At 35.1% G+C, this 23,923-nt stretch overlaps 1 protein-coding gene and 1 long non-coding RNA gene across 3 annotated transcripts; one reads left to right on the forward strand and one right to left on the reverse strand.

Annotated features, from left to right (window-relative positions):
• Positions 1-3,240: 3,240 nt before the first annotated feature.
• LOC141589960 (uncharacterized) lies at positions 3,241-7,863 on the reverse strand. Of its 2 annotated transcripts, XM_074410594.1 has the most exons (5): positions 7,630-7,863; positions 6,177-6,361; positions 5,012-5,104; positions 4,041-4,109; positions 3,241-3,765 (listed from the first exon to the last, which is right to left on the reverse strand). In XM_074410594.1, exons 2-5 carry the CDS (start codon positions 6,183-6,185, stop codon positions 3,607-3,609), a joined length of 330 nt encoding a protein of 109 aa, XP_074266695.1. In that variant the 5' UTR covers positions 6,186-6,361; positions 7,630-7,863; the 3' UTR covers positions 3,241-3,606. The 2 variants fall into 2 exon arrangements, 1 of the variants encoding a protein (XP_074266695.1); XR_012520477.1 differs by lacking the exons at positions 3,241-3,765; positions 4,041-4,109 and adding an exon at positions 5,880-6,000 and having other exon boundaries at positions 4,774-5,104.
• Positions 7,864-11,745: 3,882 nt separating this feature from the next.
• LOC141590032 (uncharacterized) lies at positions 11,746-13,404 on the forward strand. Its single transcript, XR_012520478.1, has 3 exons — positions 11,746-11,815; positions 12,092-12,355; positions 13,075-13,404. It is a non-coding gene; the product is annotated as an uncharacterized LOC141590032 (long non-coding RNA).
• Positions 13,405-23,923: the final 10,519 nt, after the last annotated feature.

Here is a 23,923-nt window from a genome sequence, read left to right on the forward strand (position 1 = left end):
AAAATAAATTAAACATACATAACACAATACATTAATTATGTTGATTAATTTATCCAAACCACCTATTAAATTAAATTAAGTGACAATTCCGCAATTTAATCACATTAATTTCATTCTCAATCCATATTAAACTTGTAATATGAATTCTATCCGTCAAAATTTTAAACCGCTTTAAAATAACTCGGTATCTTTAAATTGTGAACCGATTCACAATAACTAATTGGCCAAAATAAAATAATAAAAAAAAAAACAAAATCCAATTTTTCTTCCTTTTGGGTCTCGGCAAAAAGGAAAACAATTTTTTTTTTTTTTTTGTAAACTCAGCTCACGGCTGACAAAAAAAAAAAAACAGCCAATACATTTTTTTTTCCGGAAATAAGGCAAAAACAAGGAAAGAAAAAACTTTCCTTTTCTTTTTCTTTTAGATTCGGCAAAAAGAAAAATAACCGAAAAAAAACAGTTTTTTTTTTTTTTTTTTTTGAACACTGTTCACGGTGAACAGTACCGAACGAAAAAAAAAACAACAACGGCAAAAAAAATAAAACAACCGTCACAAAAAAAACTTGCGGCAAGAATTGCCCTAAAACAAAACCGATGAAGAAAATGTTTACAGTTGGCATATAGAACGTGATTTAGCAAGTGAATTAATGAACATGATTAATCTTATATGCTAAAACTATATAGCAAAAACAAGTTCTTGTCTCATCGACATGATTATTCCATTAACAATTTAATTTAATCCGAATTAAATCAAGGTATGTACAAATTCATTTTATTATCATCTTAACATATTAAAACAATAATTCATATGAATCAAATGGAAATAAATCATCAACAAAGGAAAAATAGGCCGAAAAAAAAAAATTCTCTCGGCACATAAAAAATTTCGGCCGAAAACCCTAAATTTTTTTTTTTCGAAATCTCCATTGTTTACATACATATTTTATGAAAATCATCAAAAATAAAATCGTGGCCTAATGCTCTGATACCACTTGTGGGAAATAATCTGTATACTTCCCTTAATTTAGAAGGATTATAACGATTTAACAAAGATGATCCAAGGTCATAAAATAAAATACATAAACAAAAGTAAAAGATTCAGAAATAACCTTCGGTCCTAGCAAATATGGCCTGAGAACAATATCAAAATTGATATTCGCCTATTAGTTGCACCCAAGACGATCTGAGATATGCCCTTTGATTATGCTAGAATCGATCTAAAATTTTCTGTAAAATTTAGTTGTTTTGTGTTTTTGTGATGAGAGAGAGAAGGCAAGGTCAAGAAAAAGTATTAGAGTAGAAATAATTCTCTCCCTTTCTTTTTATACAGACCGAAACTTGGAGTCAATTAGGAAAGATAAATCTCTCCTAATATTCGGCCAAGCTGACCGAAATAAGGACTAAAATTCTCCTTATTTTTGGTCTTTCCAAAAATATATAATATGTGTTGAATTGTCATCTAGTGAGGATCGAACCCATGACCTCTTGGTTTGTGTACCCTCACTATTACCACTATGACACATTCAGCTTGTTGATATTAAATACAACTGATTATATTTAATTACGAATTAACAGATTAATTCGTCCAAGCTAACATTATATATATTTAATTAAATATAACTTATTATATTTAATTTACGAATTGACAAAATTGTCTCAACTTAATATTATTTAATTTTCATTAAATAATTATCTCATCAACACATCGACTAACTTTTTAGTCATTTTGGGCATCAATGTGATTATATTTCTATAACCACATTTCTCAAACACATCCTATAGGTGTGACCTTTAGGGACCACACTACTACAAATCCCTTACATTAATGACGCTTTCATATCGATGCTTTTATAAAGCGTAGACTGAAAAATAACCCTCCAATTTTATTTTTTTGGGAAACCGCCCATATACTAACACTACTACACATACCGTGCATTAATGACGCTTTTTCAAGCGTTTTTCGACGCTTTAAAGCGTCAATTTTTTGTTTATTGACGCTTTAAGAAAGCGTCAATTTTTGGGCCGTCACTATTTTTTGACGCTTTTTTTTGTCAGCAACTATGACGCTTTAAAGAGTCTTCGTTGACTATTGACGCTTTTAGTTGTCAATAAATTTGACGCTTTTAAGCGTCTTGAATGAACGTCGACGCTTTTTTGGGTCAACAAGTTTGACGCTTTTTAGCGTCTTCATTGACTATTGACGCTTTTATTTGTCAATAAATTTGACGCTTTTAAACGTCATCATTGACTATTGACGCTTTTATTTGTCAATAAATTTGACGCTTTTAAGCGTCTTAAGCAACTATTGATGCTTTTATGTGTCACTCGATGAGACAATCACGGTATAATTTCGGCTATTTGATTTCTTGATAAAATCGTAGAGGTTAATTAAATAGACCTATAAGTAGTAGTTCTACTAGCTATTACTAAATCATGAAAAAACATAATGCAATATATAATGAAGTAGTACGTACCTACGTACTTTTATAAATAATCATACGTTTGATACATATATCGTCTCCGTCACAAATATTATAGCATTGACAATTTAATTAGTACGTACTCTATAGTACGACAAAATCAAAAATATCAAAAGGGATCCGGATGATAGTAAAATCCAACATAAAGTTGTCCAAAAAAATCATAAATAATGCTAAGTAACTAGCTAGACAAGGACACTTAGTAGTTTGAATGTCATAGGGGCTTCAATCATGTAGGCGCAATGTCAAAGGGACTTCAATCAACATATGAAGACGCATCGTCACCATCCGATGAATCAAACCTATAACAGACAAACAAAATATAATAAATATAATTTATATAAATATATTTGATTAGTACATACTACATATACACTAAAGCCAGGAATAACATAAAGCAATAATCAAACTAGGAATATGGCTTTGTTTAATCTACTTCAGCATTTAAAAGGCAAAAGTTTATATTTTTATTATGTTATATGATCTAAAGAATGCTATAATTAATAAACGACACTACATGATTGATTCTTTGCACATAAAGGCTCATATATGGTCTTAGTTATGTGAAAAATAATTGAGTAAGACTATGATGCGAGGAGGTTGGATAGGTCACGTTGTACTTTCACTTTCATAGCTCCATTTTCTGATAACTGGCTCCAATTACATGTGCAACAGTGCAGGGTTAAGTCATACTTGCAGTGGTAGTATATATTAATAATATACTATGAATCTATGATGTTTAATGCTTGATATGCAGAGATACTATAATAAACAAAGTAAGGCATTACGCATTTAAGCGGCATTCACACTCACACCGTAATAAACAAAGTCAGGCTCTTGGCCATGGTATAGTATGGAGAAACACTAAACGCGTCATCTGAAACAAAACTCATCAGAACATATTAGAAGCTAAAATCTGACAGAATAGCTTTACAAATGATCCCGTATCATTCGAGCACCATAGAGGAAAATAGCATACCCTCTATCAAATAAAACAGAGAAGTAAAAAAATTAAGTATACCTGTGTACTAGCCATGTTCATGTTCAAGACTTGTTTTGCCATGTCTATAACTTCAGTCGTAGCTTTTCACGTACTAAAAAGTTGAGCAAACTATGTCGTCATTTTTTAGTCATCAGGCACTGCTTCATATATCTGTTCTTTGGTCTTAGTCCTTGGTTTAAAAAACATCTTCTTCAAGTGATATCTATATTGCCTCATGCTATTACCCGTGCACTTGATAATTGCTTGGTCAAATAACTCTCCATCAGGTATGACAAAAGGATCCTTGAAAAGGAGAAGAAAAGAAGATACTCAAATAAACTAAGAATTATTACCTTGTCAATTAAGATAAAAATAAGAATCCAAACTATCCGCATATACTAAAAACATACTCGAATTAACTTTACGATGTCAACTTTCAATTGTGCACTAACATGGCGCCAATCTAATTCGTTAACAAAATGTGCTCGGTTTTCACAACATGGCCAATAAATCTAATAAGAATATGTCCTGCGATTTTGAGTGCTGATAAAACTCATTAAACGTCACAAAGTACTTACTACCATCAGCATGCCAAACATCATGCAGTTGAATAGCGTCACTGACCATCTTATAGTTTCCTTCCTTATCCGTCAACAATCCAGCACAAACGGAATGATGATATGTAAAGAACAAATAAGATCATAAAACTCTTAAAAAAGAGAACAAAAATAGACAATGAATAATTCAAGTGGATGCAAACCCATCGGAAAATAAGCAAATTTAGTAAATAAGAAGAGTGTGAAATATATAATGTCTTTAATAGATTGCGTAAAGTAAAGAAATTTATCTACAGTCATAACCTTATCTATAATAAAGATTTGGACTTCAAATGATTGGTTTGAGGCGAAGTAGCAGCCTGTGTACTAGCAGCTTGTGTAGCAGTTTTAATTTGTGTAGATGGACATGATGATGTAGCAGATGAGAAGTTGGCAGTGTGCAGATGATTAGTAGCAAAGGGCAATGATGACTTCAACTTATTGGTTTGAGAAGAAGTAGTAGCCTGTGTACTAACTGCTTGTGTAGCAGTTAAAACTTGGGATGATGGAGCAGATGAGAAGTTGGCAATGTGCGCTCGATTAGTAACAAAGGGCAATGAAGATTTTGACTTCAAATTATTGGTTTGAGGAGAAGTAGTAGTCTGTCCCAATGATGGTCTAATCAAGATTCTCTCGAAATAGGATTTGATTTTGTAGCAAAGGTACTTGTTCAGAGTAGCATTAGAAGGGGAAAAAGTGGTGGTTACGGATTGGAAATTTTGTGGTTGTGGTACAGCTATCTTTCTAGATGCAGTGGCTTGATTTGGTGAGGTCATGTGAGTTTTTGTATGTTTAAGTAGCTAGATAAATAAGTTAACATGGCTTAATTAATTAAAGAAAATAGACATAAAACGAGAATCACCGAAGTTGATCACAAACATGAAAAACTCCAATAGGAAACTGAACAAAAGAAAAGAAGAAGAGAGAAGAGAGAATTATTTGATTTGTGGTACCTGATATCCAAAAACAGATGAATCGGCAACTACGAATCGCAACCCAAAATTTTGCGAGCAATCGTACCACAGCAAACAAGCACACGTACACACCTGAGATTCAAAATGTAAAAAAGTTATCACTAGTAAAAAACCAAAAAATAAAATAAAAACACACCCATATTGATTAAACAGGTATAGACGTATAGTATAATGTCCTATTATAGGAGAAAATATTTACTAACGGATATGAATTCTAGGATTTGTTTTTCTAGGAGTTAACCCTACAAGAAGAGTCTAAACTTTCAATTTTTTTAGCGACAAGGACCCAAACTTTATCTGTTTATTAGTAAGGTCGACCTGAGCCATCTTTTCCGCCTTTGTGCTATTAAGAATCATAAGATGTATTTTTTTTCTTTTTTAAAATTTATATACCACATGCTGCTTTCTTCTACCATCCACTCTTCATCTGCTAGACTTTACACCCCTCCTCTATACGTGAGCGGATCCTCTCAAGTTCCCGGGGAACTGGAGGGTCCAGTACCTTCTTCCAGATTGTGCCACGTGCTGTAGTAAGGAATCAACGGCTGCAAATGTAATGGAAAATTTTCTCTTCTTTTTTTCTTATGGTTGATGCATTTTTCCCTCAAGATCTCTCATACTCCATTCATCTACCCCCTGAATCCTTGATCCACTTTCTCTGACCTTTCAAATAAGCACATTGCACCATTTTTTTCTATGAAGTTATACCCGAGAATCTAAAATTCATCTACTCCTTGAAGTTAATACATCTTAATAAAATCTCATATTATTGAATTCGGTCAAAATATTTTAAATGAAGAATATAAGATAGAAATCAAATAACATGAGATTCTGAAAGATGACAAACCTCAAATTTATGACCCAAATTCTAAAAAATGAATCATCTGGTTTCATAAGAAATCATGCTTCGAGAAAAAGTACTGGCTTTGAAAATACCCTTCTATATTGCTCAATGAATTTGTACAATCCTTCAAAACAAATGCCAAAGTTAAGATTTGTTGGTTCTTTCATCTTCTTTGATAATTTTGGAGAAACAAAATTAATGGTTGATTTGGAAGCAAGCAGCTAATATAGAAAAAAGAAGGCGGTTTCATAGTGGGAGAAAGCCAAGAAATTAAAACGTCCGTTGATTGTAAAGAAATACATGTGGCATGATCTTAGTAAGGTACTGGAACTGGACGGGAACTGGAGAGGATCCGCTCGCCCTCTATACACCCAATATGTGAAACATTTGGCACTTGACAGTACTTAAATTCAGTACCAACCCAAGCAAGTGGAGCAAACACCAAATTCAACCTTGAGTGTCATCAACTCATCATTATCATTGAGCTGTGAGCATGATACAGAAAAAAAAATGAAATCCTGAAATAATATTTTTAAACATTTGCTGAAATCTAATCTCATGTTCATAGAAAAAAAAATGTTGTAAAACCCACTTAACAACAATTTTTCACAACCTTAAAATCAAGGGTAAATCAATGATGCATAAGGTAAGACAATAATTATTGTGTAAGACTGTCTTAGAGTGTGAGACAGTCCCTTTATATATAAAAACACTCATTTTTTATCAATAAATGAGTGTTTCTGTATATAATAGAACCATGTCACTCTAAAAGATTGCCTTATTCTATAATTTGTGTGCCAAGTAGAATAATGTCCTTAACCGGCGAATCATGCGACCGTCACATCTTATTTATAGAAGATGGTTGTACACTTGTATGCATATAGAGGTTCTATCTATCGCATGTTATACATTTTATTTTGCAACTCCGTAGCTTGCGGTCACCCAATTTCCACCAATACTTGTTCCCAGTTTGTACATCTCCAATCCACCTAAGCTTACTCTCCAAAGAGGACAAACTGAGACTTCCCTCGGTTGTTGGCATACAAAATACAAACTCACAGGTGAAAACCCTTAAAATAAATGAACCAACAGGTAAAAAGAGCAATGTGGTTTTAGTTGTGACAATTCATTGAAACTTGGTGAACGTAAAATAAATTGGGCAAGTGCAAATTGCTACCAAAATGTCAAAGGCTATCAATGCTTTGCCGGAAATTATCGGCCATCCCACAATTTAAGTCATCACAGATTCTTAGCAAACAGGCATTCACAAAAATAGAATCTTGACGGCAAGAAATTCACCTCACTATGAACCTTGCTAAGAGGGCATCAGTAGACTAATTAAATACTGAAAAATGGAATTCAAAAGTATTACGGTAATTATTAAAGTTCATGTTTCAAACGCATCTGAAACACTTGAATTATATACAATAATTATTATAAAATACACAGTATTTCATCAAATATATCAAAAAAACATCCAGCATCTCAACCACTTCATCAAACTTCTCCTCCAACTAAAACCCTAAATTTCATAATTGAACTTAAAATCAAACAAAAAATAAGAATCCAAATTAAACAAAGGAGGAAATCGAGTTCAGATAGGATCGAACAATCTGAATATGTCCCGAAAAACAATGAGTTAATCAACTTTGTTGATGATCGGAACTATGAAGCACGCCTATAATCCGATTAAAGCAATTAAAATTATCATCAATAACATACAAGTAATTGAAAATGAATGAGAAAACCGTACCTATGATATGTAATAAGCAGATTGTATCTTTAATTTGTGAGTTGAAGAATTAAAATTAATTGGCAGATTGAACGAAAAATTGCTGATTGAATCGTTTTGCTGATGATGGAATGGAAAATAGTTGATGATTGAACGGGAATTTTGAAGGTTAGCGTTTTTTTAGATGAAATTAGAAATTGCGTTGATAGGATGGGTTAGCGGGGGATTTTTAGATGAAATAAGAAATTGCGCTTCTAATTATTACACTACTACAAATCCCTTACATTAATGACGTTTTCATATCGATGCTTTTATAAAGCGTAGACTGAAAAATAACCCTCCAATTTTATTTTTTTGGGAAACCGCCCATATACTAATAATTAGAAGCGCAATTTCTTATTTCATCTAAAAATCCCCCGCTAACCCATCCTATCAACGCAATTTCTAATTTCATCTAAAAAACGCTAACCTTCAAAATTCCCGTTCAATCATCAACTATTTTCCATTCCATCATCAAAGAAAACGATTCAATCAAAGAATTTTTCGTTCAATCTGCCAATTAATTTTAATTCTTCAACTCACAAATTAAAGATACAATCTGCTTATTACATATCGTAGGTACGGTTTTCTCATTCATTTTCAATTACTTGTATGTTATTGATGATAATTTTAATTGCTTTAATCGGATTATAGGCGTGCTTCATAGTTCCGATCATCAACAAAGTTGATTAACTTATTGTTTTTCGGGACATATTCAGATTGTTCGATCCTATCTGAACTCGATTTCCTCCTTTGTTTAATTTGGATTCTTATTTTTTGTTTGATTTTAAGTTCAATTATGAAATTTAGGGTTTTAGTTGGAGGAGAAGTTTGATGAAGTGGTTGAGATGCTGGATGTTTTTTTGATATATTTGATGAAATACTGTGTATTTTATAATAATTATTGTATATAATTCAAGTGTTTCAGATGCGTTTGAAACATGAACTTTAATAATTACCGTAATACTTTTGAATTCCATTTTTCAGTATTTAATTAGTCTACTGATGCCCTCTTAGCAAGGTTCATAGTGAGGTGAATTTCTTGCCGTCAAGATTCTATTTTTGTGAATGCCTGTTTGCTAAGAATCTGTGATGACTTAAATTGTGGGATGGCCGATAATTTCCGGCAAAGCATTGATAGCCTTTGACATTTTGGTAGCAATTTGCACTTGCCCAATTCATTTTACGTTCACCAAGTTTCAATGAATTGTCACAACTAAAACCACATTGCTCTTTTTACCTGTTGGTTCATTTATTTTAAGGGTTTTCACCTGTGAGTTTGTATTTTGTATGCCAACAACCGAGGGAAGTCTCAGTTTGTCCTCTTTGGAGAGTAAGCTTAGGTGGATTGGAGATGTACAAACTGGGAACAAGTATTGGTGGAAATTGGGTGACCGCAAGCTACGGAGTTGCAAAATAAAATGTATAACATGCGATAGATAGAACCTCTATATGCATACAAGTGTACAACCATCTTCTATAAATAAGATGTGATGGTCGCATGATTCGCCGGTTAAGGACATTATTCTACTTGGCACACAAATTATAGAATAAGGCAATCTTTTAGAGTGACATGGTTCTATTATATACAGAAACACTCATTTATTGATAAAAAATGAGTGTTTTTATATATAAAGGGACTGTCTCACACTCTAAGACAGTCTTACACAATAATTATTGTCTTACCTTATGCATCATTGATTTACCCTTGATTTTAAGGTTGTGAAAAATTGTTGTTAAGTGGGTTTTACAACATTTTTTTTTCTATGAACATGAGATTAGATTTCAGCAAATGTTTAAAAATATTATTTCAGGATTTCATTTTTTTTTCTGTATCATGCTCACAGCTCAATGATAATGATGAGTTGATGACACTCAAGGTTGAATTTGGTGTTTGCTCCACTTGCTTGGGTTGGTACTGAATTTAAGTATCTTGTCAAGTGCCAAATGTTTCACATATTGGGTGTATAGAGGGCGAGCGGATCCTCTCCGCCCCGTCCGGGCCAAAGACCTTACTAAGATCATGCCACATGTATTTCTTTACAATCAACGGACGTTTTAATTTCTTGGCTTTCTCCCACTATGAAACCGCCTTCTTTTTTCTATATTAGCTGCTTGCTTCCAAATCAACCATTAATTTTGTTTCTCCAAAATTATCAAAGAAGATGAAAGAACCAACAAATCTTAACTTTGGCATTTGTTTTGAAGGATTGTACAAATTCGTTGAGCAATATAGAAGGGTATTTTCAAAGCCAGTACTTTTTCTCGAAGCATGATTTCTTATGAAACCAGATGATTCATTTTTTAGAATTTGGGTCATAAATTTGAGGTTTGTCATCTTTCAGAATCTCATGTTATTTGATTTCTATCTTATATTCTTCATTTAAAATATTTTGACCGAATTCAATAATATGAGATTTTATTAAGATGTATTAACTTCAAGGAGTAGATGAATTTTAGATTCTCGGGTATAACTTCATAGAAAAAAATGGTGCAATGTGCTTATTTGAAAGGTCAGAGAAAGTGGATCAAGGATTCAGGGGGTAGATGAATGGAGTATGAGAGATCTTGAGGGAAAAATGCATCAACCATAAGAAAAAAAGAAGAGAAAATTTTCCATTACATTTGCAGCCGTTGATTCCTTACTACAGCACGTGGCACAATCTGGAAGAAGGTACTGGACCCTCCAGTTCCCCGGGAACTTGAGAGGATCCGCTCACGTATAGAGGAGGGGTGTAAAGTCTAGCAGATGAAGAGTGGATGGTAGAAGAAAGCAGCATGTGGTATATAAATTTTAAAAAAGAAAAAAAATACATCTTATGATTCTTAATAGCACAAAGGCGGAAAAGATGGCTCAGGTCGACCTTACTAATAAACAGATAAAGTTTGGGTCCTTGTCGCTAAAAAAACTGAAAGTTTAGACTCTTCTTGTAGGGTTAACTCCTAGAAAAACAAATCCTAGAATTCATATCCGTTAGTAAATATTTTCTCCTATAATAGGACATTATACTATACGTCTATACCTGTTTAATCAATATGGGTGTGTTTTTATTTTATTTTTTGGTTTTTTACTAGTGATAACTTTTTTACATTTTGAATCTCAGGTGTGTACGTGTGCTTGTTTGCTGTGGTACGATTGCTCGCAAAATTTTGGGTTGCGATTCGTAGTTGCCGATTCATCTGTTTTTGGATATCAGGTACCACAAATCAAATAATTCTCTCTTCTCTCTTCTTCTTTTCTTTTGTTCAGTTTCCTATTGGAGTTTTTCATGTTTGTGATCAACTTCGGTGATTCTCGTTTTATGTCTATTTTCTTTAATTAATTAAGCCATGTTAACTTATTTATCTAGCTACTTAAACATACAAAAATTCACATGACCTCACCAAATCAAGCCACTGCATCTAGAAAGATAGCTGTACCACAACCACAAAATTTCCAATCCAGAACCACCACTTTTTCCCCTTCTAATGCTACTGAACAAGTACCTGCTGCTACAAAATCAAATCCTATTTCGAGAGAATTTTCAGTTAGACCATCATTGGGACAGACTACTACTTCTCCTCAAACCAATAATTTGAAGTCAAAATCTTCATTGCCCTTTGTTACTAATCGAGCGCACATTGCCAACTTCTCATCTGCTCCATCATCCCAAGTTTTAACTGCTACACAAGCAGTTAGTACACAGGCTACTACTTCTTCTCAAACCAATAAGTTGAAGTCATCATTGCCCTTTGCTACTAATCATCTGCACACTGCCAACTTCTCATCTGCTACATCATCATGTCCATTTACACAAATTAAAACTGCTACACAAGCTGCTAGTACACAGGCTGCTACTTCGCCTCAAACCAATCATTTGAAGTCCAAATCTTTATTATAGATAAGGTTATGACTGTAGATAAATTTCTTTACTTTACGCAATCTATTAAAGACATTATATATTTCACACTCTTCTTATTTACTAAATTTGCTTATTTTCCGATGGGTTTGCATCCACTTGAATTATTCATTGTCTATTTTTGTTCTCTTTTTTAAGAGTTTTGTGATCTTATTTGTTCTTTACATATCATCATTCCGTTTGTGCTGGATTGTTGACGGATAAGGAAGGAAACTATAAGATGGTCAGTGACGCTATTCAACTGCATGATGTTTGGCATGCTGATGGTAGTAAGTACTTTGTGACGTTTAATGAGTTTTATCAGCCACTCAAAATCGCAGGACATATTCTTATTAGATTTATTGGCCATGTTGTGAAAACCGAGCACATTTTGTTAACGAATTAGATTGCCGCCATGTTAGTGCACAATTGAAAGTTGACATCGTAAAGTTAATTCGAGTATGTTTTTAGTATATGCGGATAGTTTGGATTCTTATTTTTATCTTAATTGACAAGGTAATAATTCTTAGTTTATTTGAGTATCTTCTTTTCTTCTCCTTTTCAAGGATCCTTTTGTCATACCTGATGGAGAGTTATTTGACCAAGCAATTATCAAGTGCACGGGTAATAGCATGAGGCAATATAGATATCACTTGAAGAAGATGTTTTTTAAACCAAGGACTAAGACCAAAGAACAGATATATGAAGCAGTGCCTGATGACTAAAAAATGACGACATAGTTTGCTCAACTCTTTAGTACGTGAAAAGCTACGACTGAAGTTATAGACATGGCAAAACAAGTCTTGAACATGAACATGGCTAGTACACAGGTATACTTAATTTTTTTACTTCTCTGTTTTATTTGATAGAGGGTATGCTATTTTCCTCTATGGTGCTCGAATGATACGAGATCATTTGTAAAGCTATTCTCATCGATTTTAGCTTCTAATATGTTCTGATGAGTTTTGTTTCAGATGACGCGTTTAGTGTTTCTCCATACTATACCACGGCCAAGAGCCTGACTTTGTTTATTACGGTGTGAGTGTGAATGCCGCTTAAATGCGTAATGCCTTACTTTGTTTATTATAGTATCTCTGCATATCAAGCATTAAACATCATAGATTCATAGTATATTATTAATATATACTACCACTGCAAGTATGACTTAACCCTGCACTGTTGCACATGTAATTGGAGCCAGTTATCAGAAAATGGAGCTATGAAAGTGAAAGTACAACGTGACCTATCCAACCTCCTCGCATCATAGTCCTACTCAATTATTTTTCACATAACTAAGACCATATATGAGCCTTTATGTGCAAAGAATCAATCATGTAGTGTCGTTTATTAATTATAGCATTCTTTAGATCATATAACATAATAAAAATATAAACTTTTGCCTTTTAAATGCTGAAGTAGATTAAACAAAGCCATATTCCTAGTTTGATTATTGCTTTATGTTATTCCTGGCTTTAGTGTATATGTAGTATGTACTAATCAAATATATTTATATAAATTATATTTATTATATTTTGTTTGTCTGTTATAGGTTTCAGATTCATCAGATGGTGACGATGCGTCTTCATATGTTGATTGAAGTCCCTTTGACATTGCGCCTACATGATTGAAGCCCCTATGACATTCAAACTACTAAGTGTCCTTGTCTAGCTAGTTACTTAGCATTATTTATGATTTTTTTGGACAACTTTATGTTGGATTTTACTATCATCCGGATCCCTTTTGATATTTTTGATTTTGTCGTACTATAGAGTACGTACTAATTAAATTGTCAATGCTATAATATTTGTGACGGAGACGATATATGTATCAAACGTATGATTATTTATAAAAGTACGTAGGTACGTACTACTTCATTATATATTGCATTATGTTTTTTCATGATTTAGTAATAGCTAGTAGAACTACTACTTATAGGTCTATTTAATTAACCTCTACGATTTTATCAAGAAATCAAATAGCCGAAATTATACCGTGATTGTCTCATCGAGTGACACATAAAAGCATCAATAGTTGCTTAAGACGCTTAAAAGCGTCAAATTTATTGACAAATAAAAGCGTCAATAGTCAATGATGACGTTTAAAAGCGTCAAATTTATTGACAAATAAAAGCGTCAATAGTCAATGAAGACGCTAAAAAGCGTCAAACTTGTTGACCCAAAAAAGCGTCGACGTTCATTCAAGACGCTTAAAAGCGTCAAATTTATTGACAACTAAAAGCGTCAATAGTCAACAAAGACTCTTTAAAGCGTCATAGTTGCTGACAAAAAAAAGCGTCAAAAAATAGTGACGGCCCAAAAATTGACGCTTTCTTAAAGCGTCAATAAACAAAAAATTGACGCTTTAAAGCGTCGAAAAACGCTTGAAAAAGCGTCATTAATGCACGGTATGTGTAGTAGTGCCAGTTGATCACCGCCATCTGTATGATAATAACGTCAAACTTTCTAGCAAGCCAACCGTTATTAGGTAAACGTTAATCAACTGATTAAATATACGAAGTATACCCTTGTGAACCTGTAAGAGATTTACAAATGTTATCACACTAATTTGTGGAGGACACAAGCTCCAACATAAGAGCCATGACCGATTCAACAAGAAACCTTTGGAATTTGATGCTAAACCACTTTGGCAAGCTATCTCTGGTCGTGAGTTCACTACTTTCAAGGAGTGTCATGCCGTGTACATTCATCATCCTGGTATAAGGTATTGGCACAAGTTCGGGGCTAACACTTTGATTGATATAAAAGAAGCCAATCACTTGACGGAATTAGACTTTGTTTACCTTGAGTCCTTCTTGAATGTTGGTGGGAAGCCGAAAAGTGAGTACAATGTTCTTCAACTATTGATCAAGAGATGGTTGGATATTGAGAATCGGAAAGATGGCGCGGCTTTCATTGTTAATGAAGGCTTGGTGACGAGATTGGTAAGTCATTTTAACCCGGATTTCAACAAAGATAACACTTATAAATCGGTTAAAGGAAGCCACCTTCTTAACATGAGCAATTTGATTCACAAATTTCAATAGGTCAAGCATGATAACTTAGACCATACATATGAGTGGCTCATCAAGGATGCTAATTCCATTGTCTTACCAAGCAATATTTGTCGTATCTCCACCCACCAAACCAACTACCTTATCCCCGTTTCCTAACAAGCCGAGACCATCATCAAGAAACAACGAAATCCAAGTGATTTGCCCTCCTCCTCCATTATTACACCACCATATCCCTTTGCCTACCGCGAGTTCAAATCAAGTAATGCTATGGCGGGCAATGACTATTTGACCCAATTAATGCAACATATGCATAAGGAAGCATAAAATGATCGGGTGAATGCCTACTACACCCAATATCTACCCCTCTACCATCTTGCTAGGCAAGGACTCCTTGATCTTTTGAGTTCTTTGCCAAAATTGGGTGGATAGGAAAGTGTTCTTTCATAATGCTTCTCAAGATGACGAAATGGATGATCGGGAAACAAGGATAGAGGAGGAAGTTGATGATGAGAGCGGGGAAGGTCGTAGGTCTTGCCAAGATGATGAGGAAGAAGAGCAAAGTTCAAGTGATGAAGATGATGGTGAAACCTCTGGTTTAATGGAGGTAGATGATGATGATGATGCCGCAATGAGCGACAATTGATGGTTGACAAAGCTTGAAGAAGGGCACTACAATGCGGGGTTGATCACTTATGCTAGTATTAACCTATTCCATTGTAAGTCTCCTACCCCTCTTTTTGATTTGTTTTTGTCTCATGTTTCTATGACTTGTATAATATTTAACTTATTTCTTTTAGAGAGTCACTTTGAACTTGGTAGTTTTAAGTTTGGAGTCCTAGCACCACTCACAGGACTCCCACCTTGGTCACATTGAGGTGTTTATCTTTTTGCTTCCACTACAAGAATCCAAAATGACAATCTTCATTCATGCATTGCATTTCATGCCTTATGAATGAACTTCCCTTTCTTTTTGCACCAGCAATAATATTTTGTCCGGTTTGGGGAAGTTCACTCATAAGGAATGCGAGTTATTCAAATTAGCTCTCCGAACAATATAAAGCATGCATCATATAGTTTAGCTTAGTTTTCATCACTTGTATATATTTATCACATGTAAATATTTCACATATAGTTTGCATCTAGTATAGAATCATGCATCATTCATTCATTTCATTTGCACAATTCCCTATTGTTTTGTCCATTGGAGACAATGTCCATTATAAGTATGGGGATGGGGAATTCTAACACTATCTAACTCAAAAATTCAACAATGAAAAATTTTAAAAATTATAAAAATCCAAAAACATGTTCTTCCCTTTTGTAATGTAGAAATGTATATATTGTATATATTTGTTTGTTTGTGTCCACTCCTATCACTTGGAACCGATTACGCCACATTCGAGGCATGAGGAATATGAAGACCGCATGGTATGATATTTCCAAATCTCTTTTTTCCTCTTGTATGTTAATGACAATGTGTCTTCTTTTTCTTTGATGCGGTACAAACCAATGTGATTTTAGGAGTTGCATTTAGATTATATGGCATACTAGTGATAGTAGAATTTGTATTAGGTTTTATATATGCTAATTGCATCATGGCAAGTAGTGGCATATTAGGAAAATTTTTGTGAAAATGTCTAGATGGGAAGCTTGGCAAGTGTATATAGGCACTTGTAGATAATTTTTCCCCTTGAAACTTTGTTTGCTAGAATACCCTCAAGACACCCTAGGATGTGTCATACTAGTATCTTTTGACCCATGGACTAAGGTCTAGTTAAGAGTACCTTGCGGTGTGATGACTCCTTGGCTACCGTTTATTCCAAGGTGACCCTTGATGTCATGCAACCGTTCTTTTATTTCTATCATCATGTTTTGCCAATACAAAGGGAACTGGCACAATAAATCTCCAATTTGAGTTCAAGTACCAAAGTGAAAGCCAAAAAGTTTGCAAAAAATTGCATCAATGAAAAGAGGAGCAAAAATAAACTCCTATGCTTCAATAAAAGTACCCTTGCTACAAAATGAGGTTACTTTGAAAATGTTCAAAAAGAATGCAAAGAATTTGCCAAGTATGAAATTGCCAAACACCAAAAAATGGAAAACAAATGTTCTCAAAAGACAAATGCCACAAGAAATTGGGGGGGAAAACAAAACAAAAGCAAACTACCATTGTGAAACTCAAAGCATATTGATCCCTTTTATCCTTTGATGATCCTTTCTTTGATACATGGTGGAGAGGAGACGAACCTTCCTCTTGTCTAGGCAAGAGGGGAATTCCGCAATCCTACAGTGTTTCTAACACCATAGAGAGCCTACTCTTGATAAAAGCATTTAGCGATTGAGGATAAAAGTACCCTAGTTTGACACAACTTGGAGGTGATTTGTTGGTATCATTTTAGACTTAGTAGCTTGGAGAAATGATATCTACAATGGAATGTGTACCCTTATATTGCTTCCCCTTTAGATGATTTCCGCCACTTAGATGAGGAAAATGGCTATTCTTTTGTAGATGCTTCCATTACTTGTCTTGTGTGCTTAATGCTTGGATGTATCGCCATTTTGGTCGATCCCCACGGATCCTTAGGCAGTCAAAAGGAGAAAAAAAAAGCTAATCAAAGATCCGGGCGTCCCGAGCTCAGGTCGGGCATCTCAAGCCTCAATCCGGGAGTCTCACCGTTAGGTCGAGCGGATCCCTGGGTAGCACGAGCTGGCTTCAAGGTCAAGTCGAGCGGCTCCTTATGAGATTTGCAAGGCACTAATCTTCTTTTTAGGGACTTAATTGTCATTTAAGCCCTTAGTTACCCTAATACTTGTACTTAGTATAAATACCCCATTGTATTAGGGGATTAATCACCAAGTTATAATTTAGCATTAATCAAGTTTAGATATTAATAATCAAGTTGTATTCACTCAATTCAATATTAATCAAATCTTAATTACTCTTTAATCATTCAAGTGTTCTTAGTTTTAGTTGGGTAATTTGATGACTATTTTGGTTTATTGAAGACTTGGCAAATCTTCATCATTCATCACGTGTTCCTCTATTATTCTTTGCTTATTATTTGGATCATCCTTAAGTTGGTATAATCCCTTTTACCCTTGCTTAATTATTGCTTTACTCATTCATCATGTTTAACTTTGCTAATATGATTGACACCTTTATTAGCATGTTTACCATAATCTTCCTAGCTAGGGTTAATAGGGTATTAGGGGAACTAAAACATGGGGTAGATCCATAATTAATCTAATATATTTTCATAAGATTGCTTGCTTGTTGTAGTTTCAACTTATGCACATGTTATGCTTGATATATTGCTTGATTGAAAACCTTGCATGCATACATCTCTTATATATTCAACAAGACTTTTAAGATATAAACTAACTCGAGTCTTCTTAGACCATGCATAAAAGTTGAATAGGAAGAAACTAAGCTTACTTGTAGGTGTTGTACAGTCTTAACCGACTTGGCTCCGGGACCCAAATCTTCCTAGGAGTTGTAAGACATAAACCAACTCGATTCCACTACAACAATAATTTGCTTGCAACTATGTAAACATGTTTGTATGATCACCACCATGAATCCCATATGAACCCATGACACCCTAGTGCCTTAATCTATTGTTTACAAACCCCTACTTTACTTGCTTGTTTTACCTTCATTTCTTTACATTTCATTGTTAAGTAGTTTAGTTTGATACCTCAAATCTCAACCCAATTTGTGACACCCTAAGACATAGCTCTCTACAACCGATAATGTAATTCAATACCCGTCCTTTGGGATCCAACCTTTACTTGCCACTCTACTAAGAGTAGTTAGTTAAGATTACAAATACTGTTTTGATTGGTTAGCTTAGACGACAAAGTTTAGACCGAATCACTGGGTGTGTCCCGGTACCAATGTGGTTGTCGGTATATCTGGGCGTGTCCTGGTACCGTGGTGATGGTGGTTTGATAGTGGTTCATTCTTACTAGTAGTCATGTTGCATATTCACACACTTGAGTCGTGTCACACTTTATTTGTTTATTAAACCTGGCGTTTATTGTGTCTGTGTAATTGTCACCTTTTTTTGGGGTGGCCTATGTCGATCCATATGATATTTCTGATTATAAGAGGTGAAGGTTAGGTACAGGTTGTTTGGACTGTGGATAGCAAGCGGAAGACGGGACGAGCTTGACGAGTCACAAGACGAGTATAGTTGGTTAGAAGAGTATAGTGGTCATGAGTTGTATTTATTCATTAGTTCATGGGTTGTAATCACTAAAATTGTCATCTATAATAAATGTTTCTTTATTGTATCTCCGATTTACTGCCTCGGGAAACCGAGAAGGTAACATCTCCCAATTACCTTGGTCGGGTAAGAAGGGGGTATTACAAAGTGGTATCAGAACGACGGTTTTGGAACCTAAACCAAAGAACCAAAATGAACCTAGGCGTGTCTAACAAAATGAACCCGACATGAGTAGAATAGGAGATTGGTTTTGAATGAGTAAGCGCCCTAATATCAAAACTAGTGCCTATTGTCTCGGTTGGTCACTATGTGGATGGTTAAGAGTATGGGTGAACGCTATGTGGAAAATTGTATTGTGGCATGATTGCATGAATATGTGATTTATATTAAGTTCCTGTATGATATAGTATTTTCCATGACGCATGAAGGCGTGTGGAAATTGAATGTTAGGTTCTTAAGAGCAGTATGCTTAGAAATAGTTGGTATATGTTGGTATGAGAATGATGACATTGCTCTTTAAATTTTGCACCGTGTGTTATTTAAGTGCATGTTAGTGTATTTGTTGTATATGATTGGTGAATTATGTTAGTAGAGTAGTTATTAGTACTATGATAATGTACCAAAGAGGGTAAAATAGGAAGACGTATGAACTAACTCGAGTGAGTCACCGATAGCCGGTGGACTCCCGAACCTTCTCTTTGTTTTGCAGGGATTTCATCGTTCTAATTCGACTCGAAATTTAGAACCATAAGCAACCACTCTACCGAGTACGAGTTCACACCCGACCGAGTAACTCTGAAGTCGATCGAGTGGGCCCTGATACTCGACCGAGTGGACCATTTTCCAGAAGATGAAAACATCCTGGAAAATAGGGCACTCGACCGAGTGAAAATTCACGCGACCGAGTGAACTCACCACTCGACCGAGTGGAGTTAGGATGGGATTTACACGGGTTTAATCCCCTTTTCTTCATTCATTATCTTCCACAACACCAAAATTTCTCTAAAAATCATTCCAAAACTCCATTTTTGTGATTTGTTACTTGAACTAAGCTTCCCACTCAAAATCTCCATCTCAAATCTCTCCTGATTAGCAATGTAAGTAGACCGTTCTCCTTCTAGTTTTCTCCATCTTAAATTGGTTAGATCTACACTAATTTGCTCAAGGTTTGACAATTAATTTCGTGTTTTTACTTAATTCATATTAATAAATAGCTTGCTACATCATTATTGTTGCTAAAAATCAAATTTTTATGTCAAAATTTTAGTCATCATCAAGGAACACGAAATTACTTGATAATTAACTTGTATGTGGATTTTGGTGTTTGTTGTTGTGTCTAATTCGACAACAAAGGCTTAACCTTTGTTGTTATTGGTGGATCTTGTTTAGTATGTGAAAAAAATTTCGTCTTAAAATTTCGTCTTAAAGTTTTGAATTTTAGACAAGTCATGCCCAAATTTTGGTTTTTTATGAGTAAACTTGGTTTAATTGCTTTATAAGACTACCATCCTAATGGGTAATACGGTATGTGGTCTCAAAACGAAATTCTTCCGCCTTGAAATTTGGGTGAAACTCTTGAAAACTTCCTAAGTAGCCATGAACAACTTTGATTTTTGTCTTAAAAATGGTTTGAGAGTGTTGATAAGTTAGGAATTTGATGGTTATTATTACACTATGAGGCAAATCAAGAAATTTTCATCTTATAAACGTAACTAATTTCTCAAAATTTGACACTAACCATGTCAAAAACTTCATTTTGATTCTCACTACATGGTTAATTTATCTATGGTTATCTTAATTCTCAAGTTTTAATGTCTTAGAAAGCTCCACTTTGATAATTTTTCCGCTTTAAAGACCTTGAAAGTGTCGAAAATAAGCACTATAATTACTCAAAATTTGTTTTTTTCTTTTTTTTTATCAAAACAACTCTTATCCTAATTTCTCTACTTGATAATTTACAATGATGCGTGATAACATATAACCTTTTGTGGACATGGGCCACAAGCCGGTATGCGGGCGAGAGCCGACTACTAGTCCATAGTCACGGGCCACCTGCACGCCAAACCAATCTGTGGACATGCAACAGTCTTTTGAAAGCCACGCTCGGTGACGTAAAAATGCTTTCGACTGGATCGCTTTAGATCGGTCGGTTTTGTCTCGGCAAAGGTCTCGAAACGATGTTTGAGATGTTCGGAGTCGCCCCCAAGCATTTGTGGGATGCTTGGAACCCGTTCAAATCCACTTTATACCTAGGTCAATCAAGGCAAAAAGCAGTGTTTGACATAGGTACTAAAGATAAGGACTCGTCCCCCTTTTAGCATTCTATGCCTAAAATGACTCTCGTACACCCTGGATAAGGTCATCCACTATCCAAAGGTTCTGAGTAAGGGGTGAGGGTATGTATTGGGAAGCCCTTTAATCGGAAACCCAATCCTGCCCGCGTTAGCGGCCTCTACTGATCGATCGTGGTTGTTTAAGTGCGAAAGTTGATAAAACGGCTTAAATGCATGAATGCGCATCCAAAAACTTAACCTAACATGTGAGAATTTGCTAAGTCGGTTTGTTTATCCACATAGCATGAAATTGATGTCGAAGTTGGATTTAGATTGATTTGCATGTGAAAACGGAAATTAAACATCCATTTACCAAATTCGGGTTATGATGCTTAACACGATCCATTTATTTGAAAAAGTGTGTTTAAAAGATAAAGTATAAAATGCAAACTCGTCAATCTGATCTGTCACATATTCGGATTAACCATAATCAGGATCACCCTAGACAAGTACCAAAACGAGACAGAACAGTGCCAGGCAGCCCCATTGGGGCGTGAGCCTATTGGCGAGGGAAGAAGCTCTGCCCAGGTTTTGAAAGGTGGAAATAGGCAGGCTCTTGGGGCCCGAGCCACGAGGTGCCTTCTGGTTGTTAAAAAGATTGTTTTAAAACCTTATTTGTGTTCAAATGATTTGTAAGTATGATTTACATGACTCGAAATAATTACTATTATATTAGTAATATTCGTTGTCGGATTTGCAAGTTTGAAAAGCATAGTAAAATGTGTAAAAGGAAAATGTTTGATTTGAACTAATTATGTTAAGTTCAATTATTTGTAATTAGTCAAGTTTGTCATCGTACTCGGATTAAACCGACATGGTATAAACAACCAAGGATGATTATGAATTATGACTAATATGTTTGCAAATGTAAATAAATGAGAGAGATGCTAAGTAAAATAGAAGAAGGTTAAAATACCCTTTAATTTGTAATTAACCAATAATATCATCGAGTCACAGAATAAAACGTCATGGTATAAAGAGCCAAGGATGATTTTTGTAATGGTCAAAATATGTTTATCATAAAAATGAATTAAAATGGTAAATAAAAGAAAAGGAATTCCTTTAAAATGTAATTAACCAATTAACATCACTGAGTCACGGATTAAACCGTCATGGTATATGGAACGAAGGGTGATTATAATTTATGGCTAAAAAGTTTGTCATAAAAATGATTTGAAGCATTTGAAATGGTAAAAACCGATTGCAAATAAGAAGTAAATAAAGAGGAAAGATGAGAACAAACACGGATGAGTCTGACCCGATAACCCACAAGAGGCGCGAGCCTCGTTGTATAGCAAAGGGCTTCTGTCTCGGGCAAAAACTCGGTTTTGGCTCGTTTAAACTATATTTGAATCGTGTTATGCATTGTTCATACATATAAACTCATAAAAACAGTAAAGACATGAAATAAATGAGATATTTACACCCTCAAACTTACGTATTTTGATATTTGCGACGTAGACGACTTTAGAGACGGTTTTCTCATAGCAACGACTCACGATCAAGAAGTTTAAAGAGTGCCTTAAAAAAGGATTTTGTTTTGAAAATGAGTTGAAAATTTGTTAATTAAAACATGTTGATTGATGAATTGAGTTGGTCAAATGGGTCGGTCGAATGCACGGCGACGGTACCAAACAAAATGTGTAAGGCTTGTGTTTACGATCGGTAGGTCGTATACACGTGTTGATTTTGTGACTTAGGAAGTCGGGTCTAGAAGTTTAAGAGAGAGGTGAGGGGGCGGACACTCGCGTAAGAATTGTGGTGTGTGATGGTGGGTATTTATAGAGAAATGGGGGTGGTAGCAAGTTGGTTAAGTTTGCTTGCTGGCCAAGGTCATGCCTAAAGAGGCGCGAGCTACCTAGTGACTGAAAGGGGTGTACTGTCCCTTTCAGAAATTTGGATTTTGCATTTGTTCTAACCAATATTTTGTTGGTTTTGATTTGTGGTCTTTGATTGTTGCTTAGCCGTGTAAGCTTACTCTTGGGTGTTATTTGGGGTAGGTATTTTGTGTCCTTGACTCGGGTTTGACCCGTGTGAGTCGGGATTTAAATTTCGAGTCGGTTTATGGCCCAGTGTTGGTTTTGACTCTAATTAGGGTCATTTTAATGCAAATGGCATGATGAAAACATTCATGGAATTATTTTCGACATTTGAAATTTGGGTTGAATCGGGTTGACTCAGCTTGACTCGAGTTGCGGGTTTCTGAGTCGGTTTTGGGTCCGAAGACGGTTTTAACTCTAAATAGTGTTATTTTAATACAAATGAAGTTAGAAAACCATTTATGAAATCATTTTTCATATATGAGTAGTGCATTAAACCGTCTCATGTATAGCCAATCCACGCACGCATATCAAAAACACGTTATAGTCTGATCATCATCGGGTGGTTTTTGGAAGGTGCAGATACTGGGTATCTACAGAGCCCCCACTTTGACTGAGGCTTGGACGGGGCAAAAGTCAAAGTATAGCCTCCAGGTCAATCGAAGATTACAACCTGAAGACCATTGCGACGTCGAGGCGACTTAAAAGAGTTTGAGCCAAGGACCTGCCGTCGGGAAGGGTGACGTCGAGGCAACTCGGGGATTCGAATCAAGGACCTGTCGTCGGGAACATTTTAGAGTCTGTCGACTTCTTATTCGGGTCGTTTAAAGTCCATTAGACTACGTATAAAGGCTCGCCAGCCATAAGAAAGAACCATACCCGAGACATCTTCGGGATACGTCCTTGAATCATTTGCGCGCAAAGGCTCGCCAGCTGGTGTTGAAGGTGCATTTTGAGGCTCGCCAGCCATAGGAAGGAGTCATACTTGAGGCATCTTTGGGAT

The sequence above is a fragment of the Silene latifolia genome, chromosome 1 (genome assembly GCF_048544455.1).
Source record: "Silene latifolia isolate original U9 population chromosome 1, ASM4854445v1, whole genome shotgun sequence".
Taxonomy (NCBI): Eukaryota; Viridiplantae; Streptophyta; class Magnoliopsida; order Caryophyllales; family Caryophyllaceae; genus Silene; species Silene latifolia.

Bases quoted from the DNA above. Each gene is read 5' to 3' on its own strand.
- LOC141589960 (XM_074410594.1), bottom strand. The intron at 4,110-5,011 runs GTACCACAAATC...GATTGTTGACGG, and splicing joins CATCTGTTTTTGGATATCAG to ATAAGGAAGGAAACTATAAG. The intron at 3,766-4,040 runs GTAAGTACTTTG...CTCCTTTTCAAG, and splicing joins TGTTTGGCATGCTGATGGTA to GATCCTTTTGTCATACCTGA.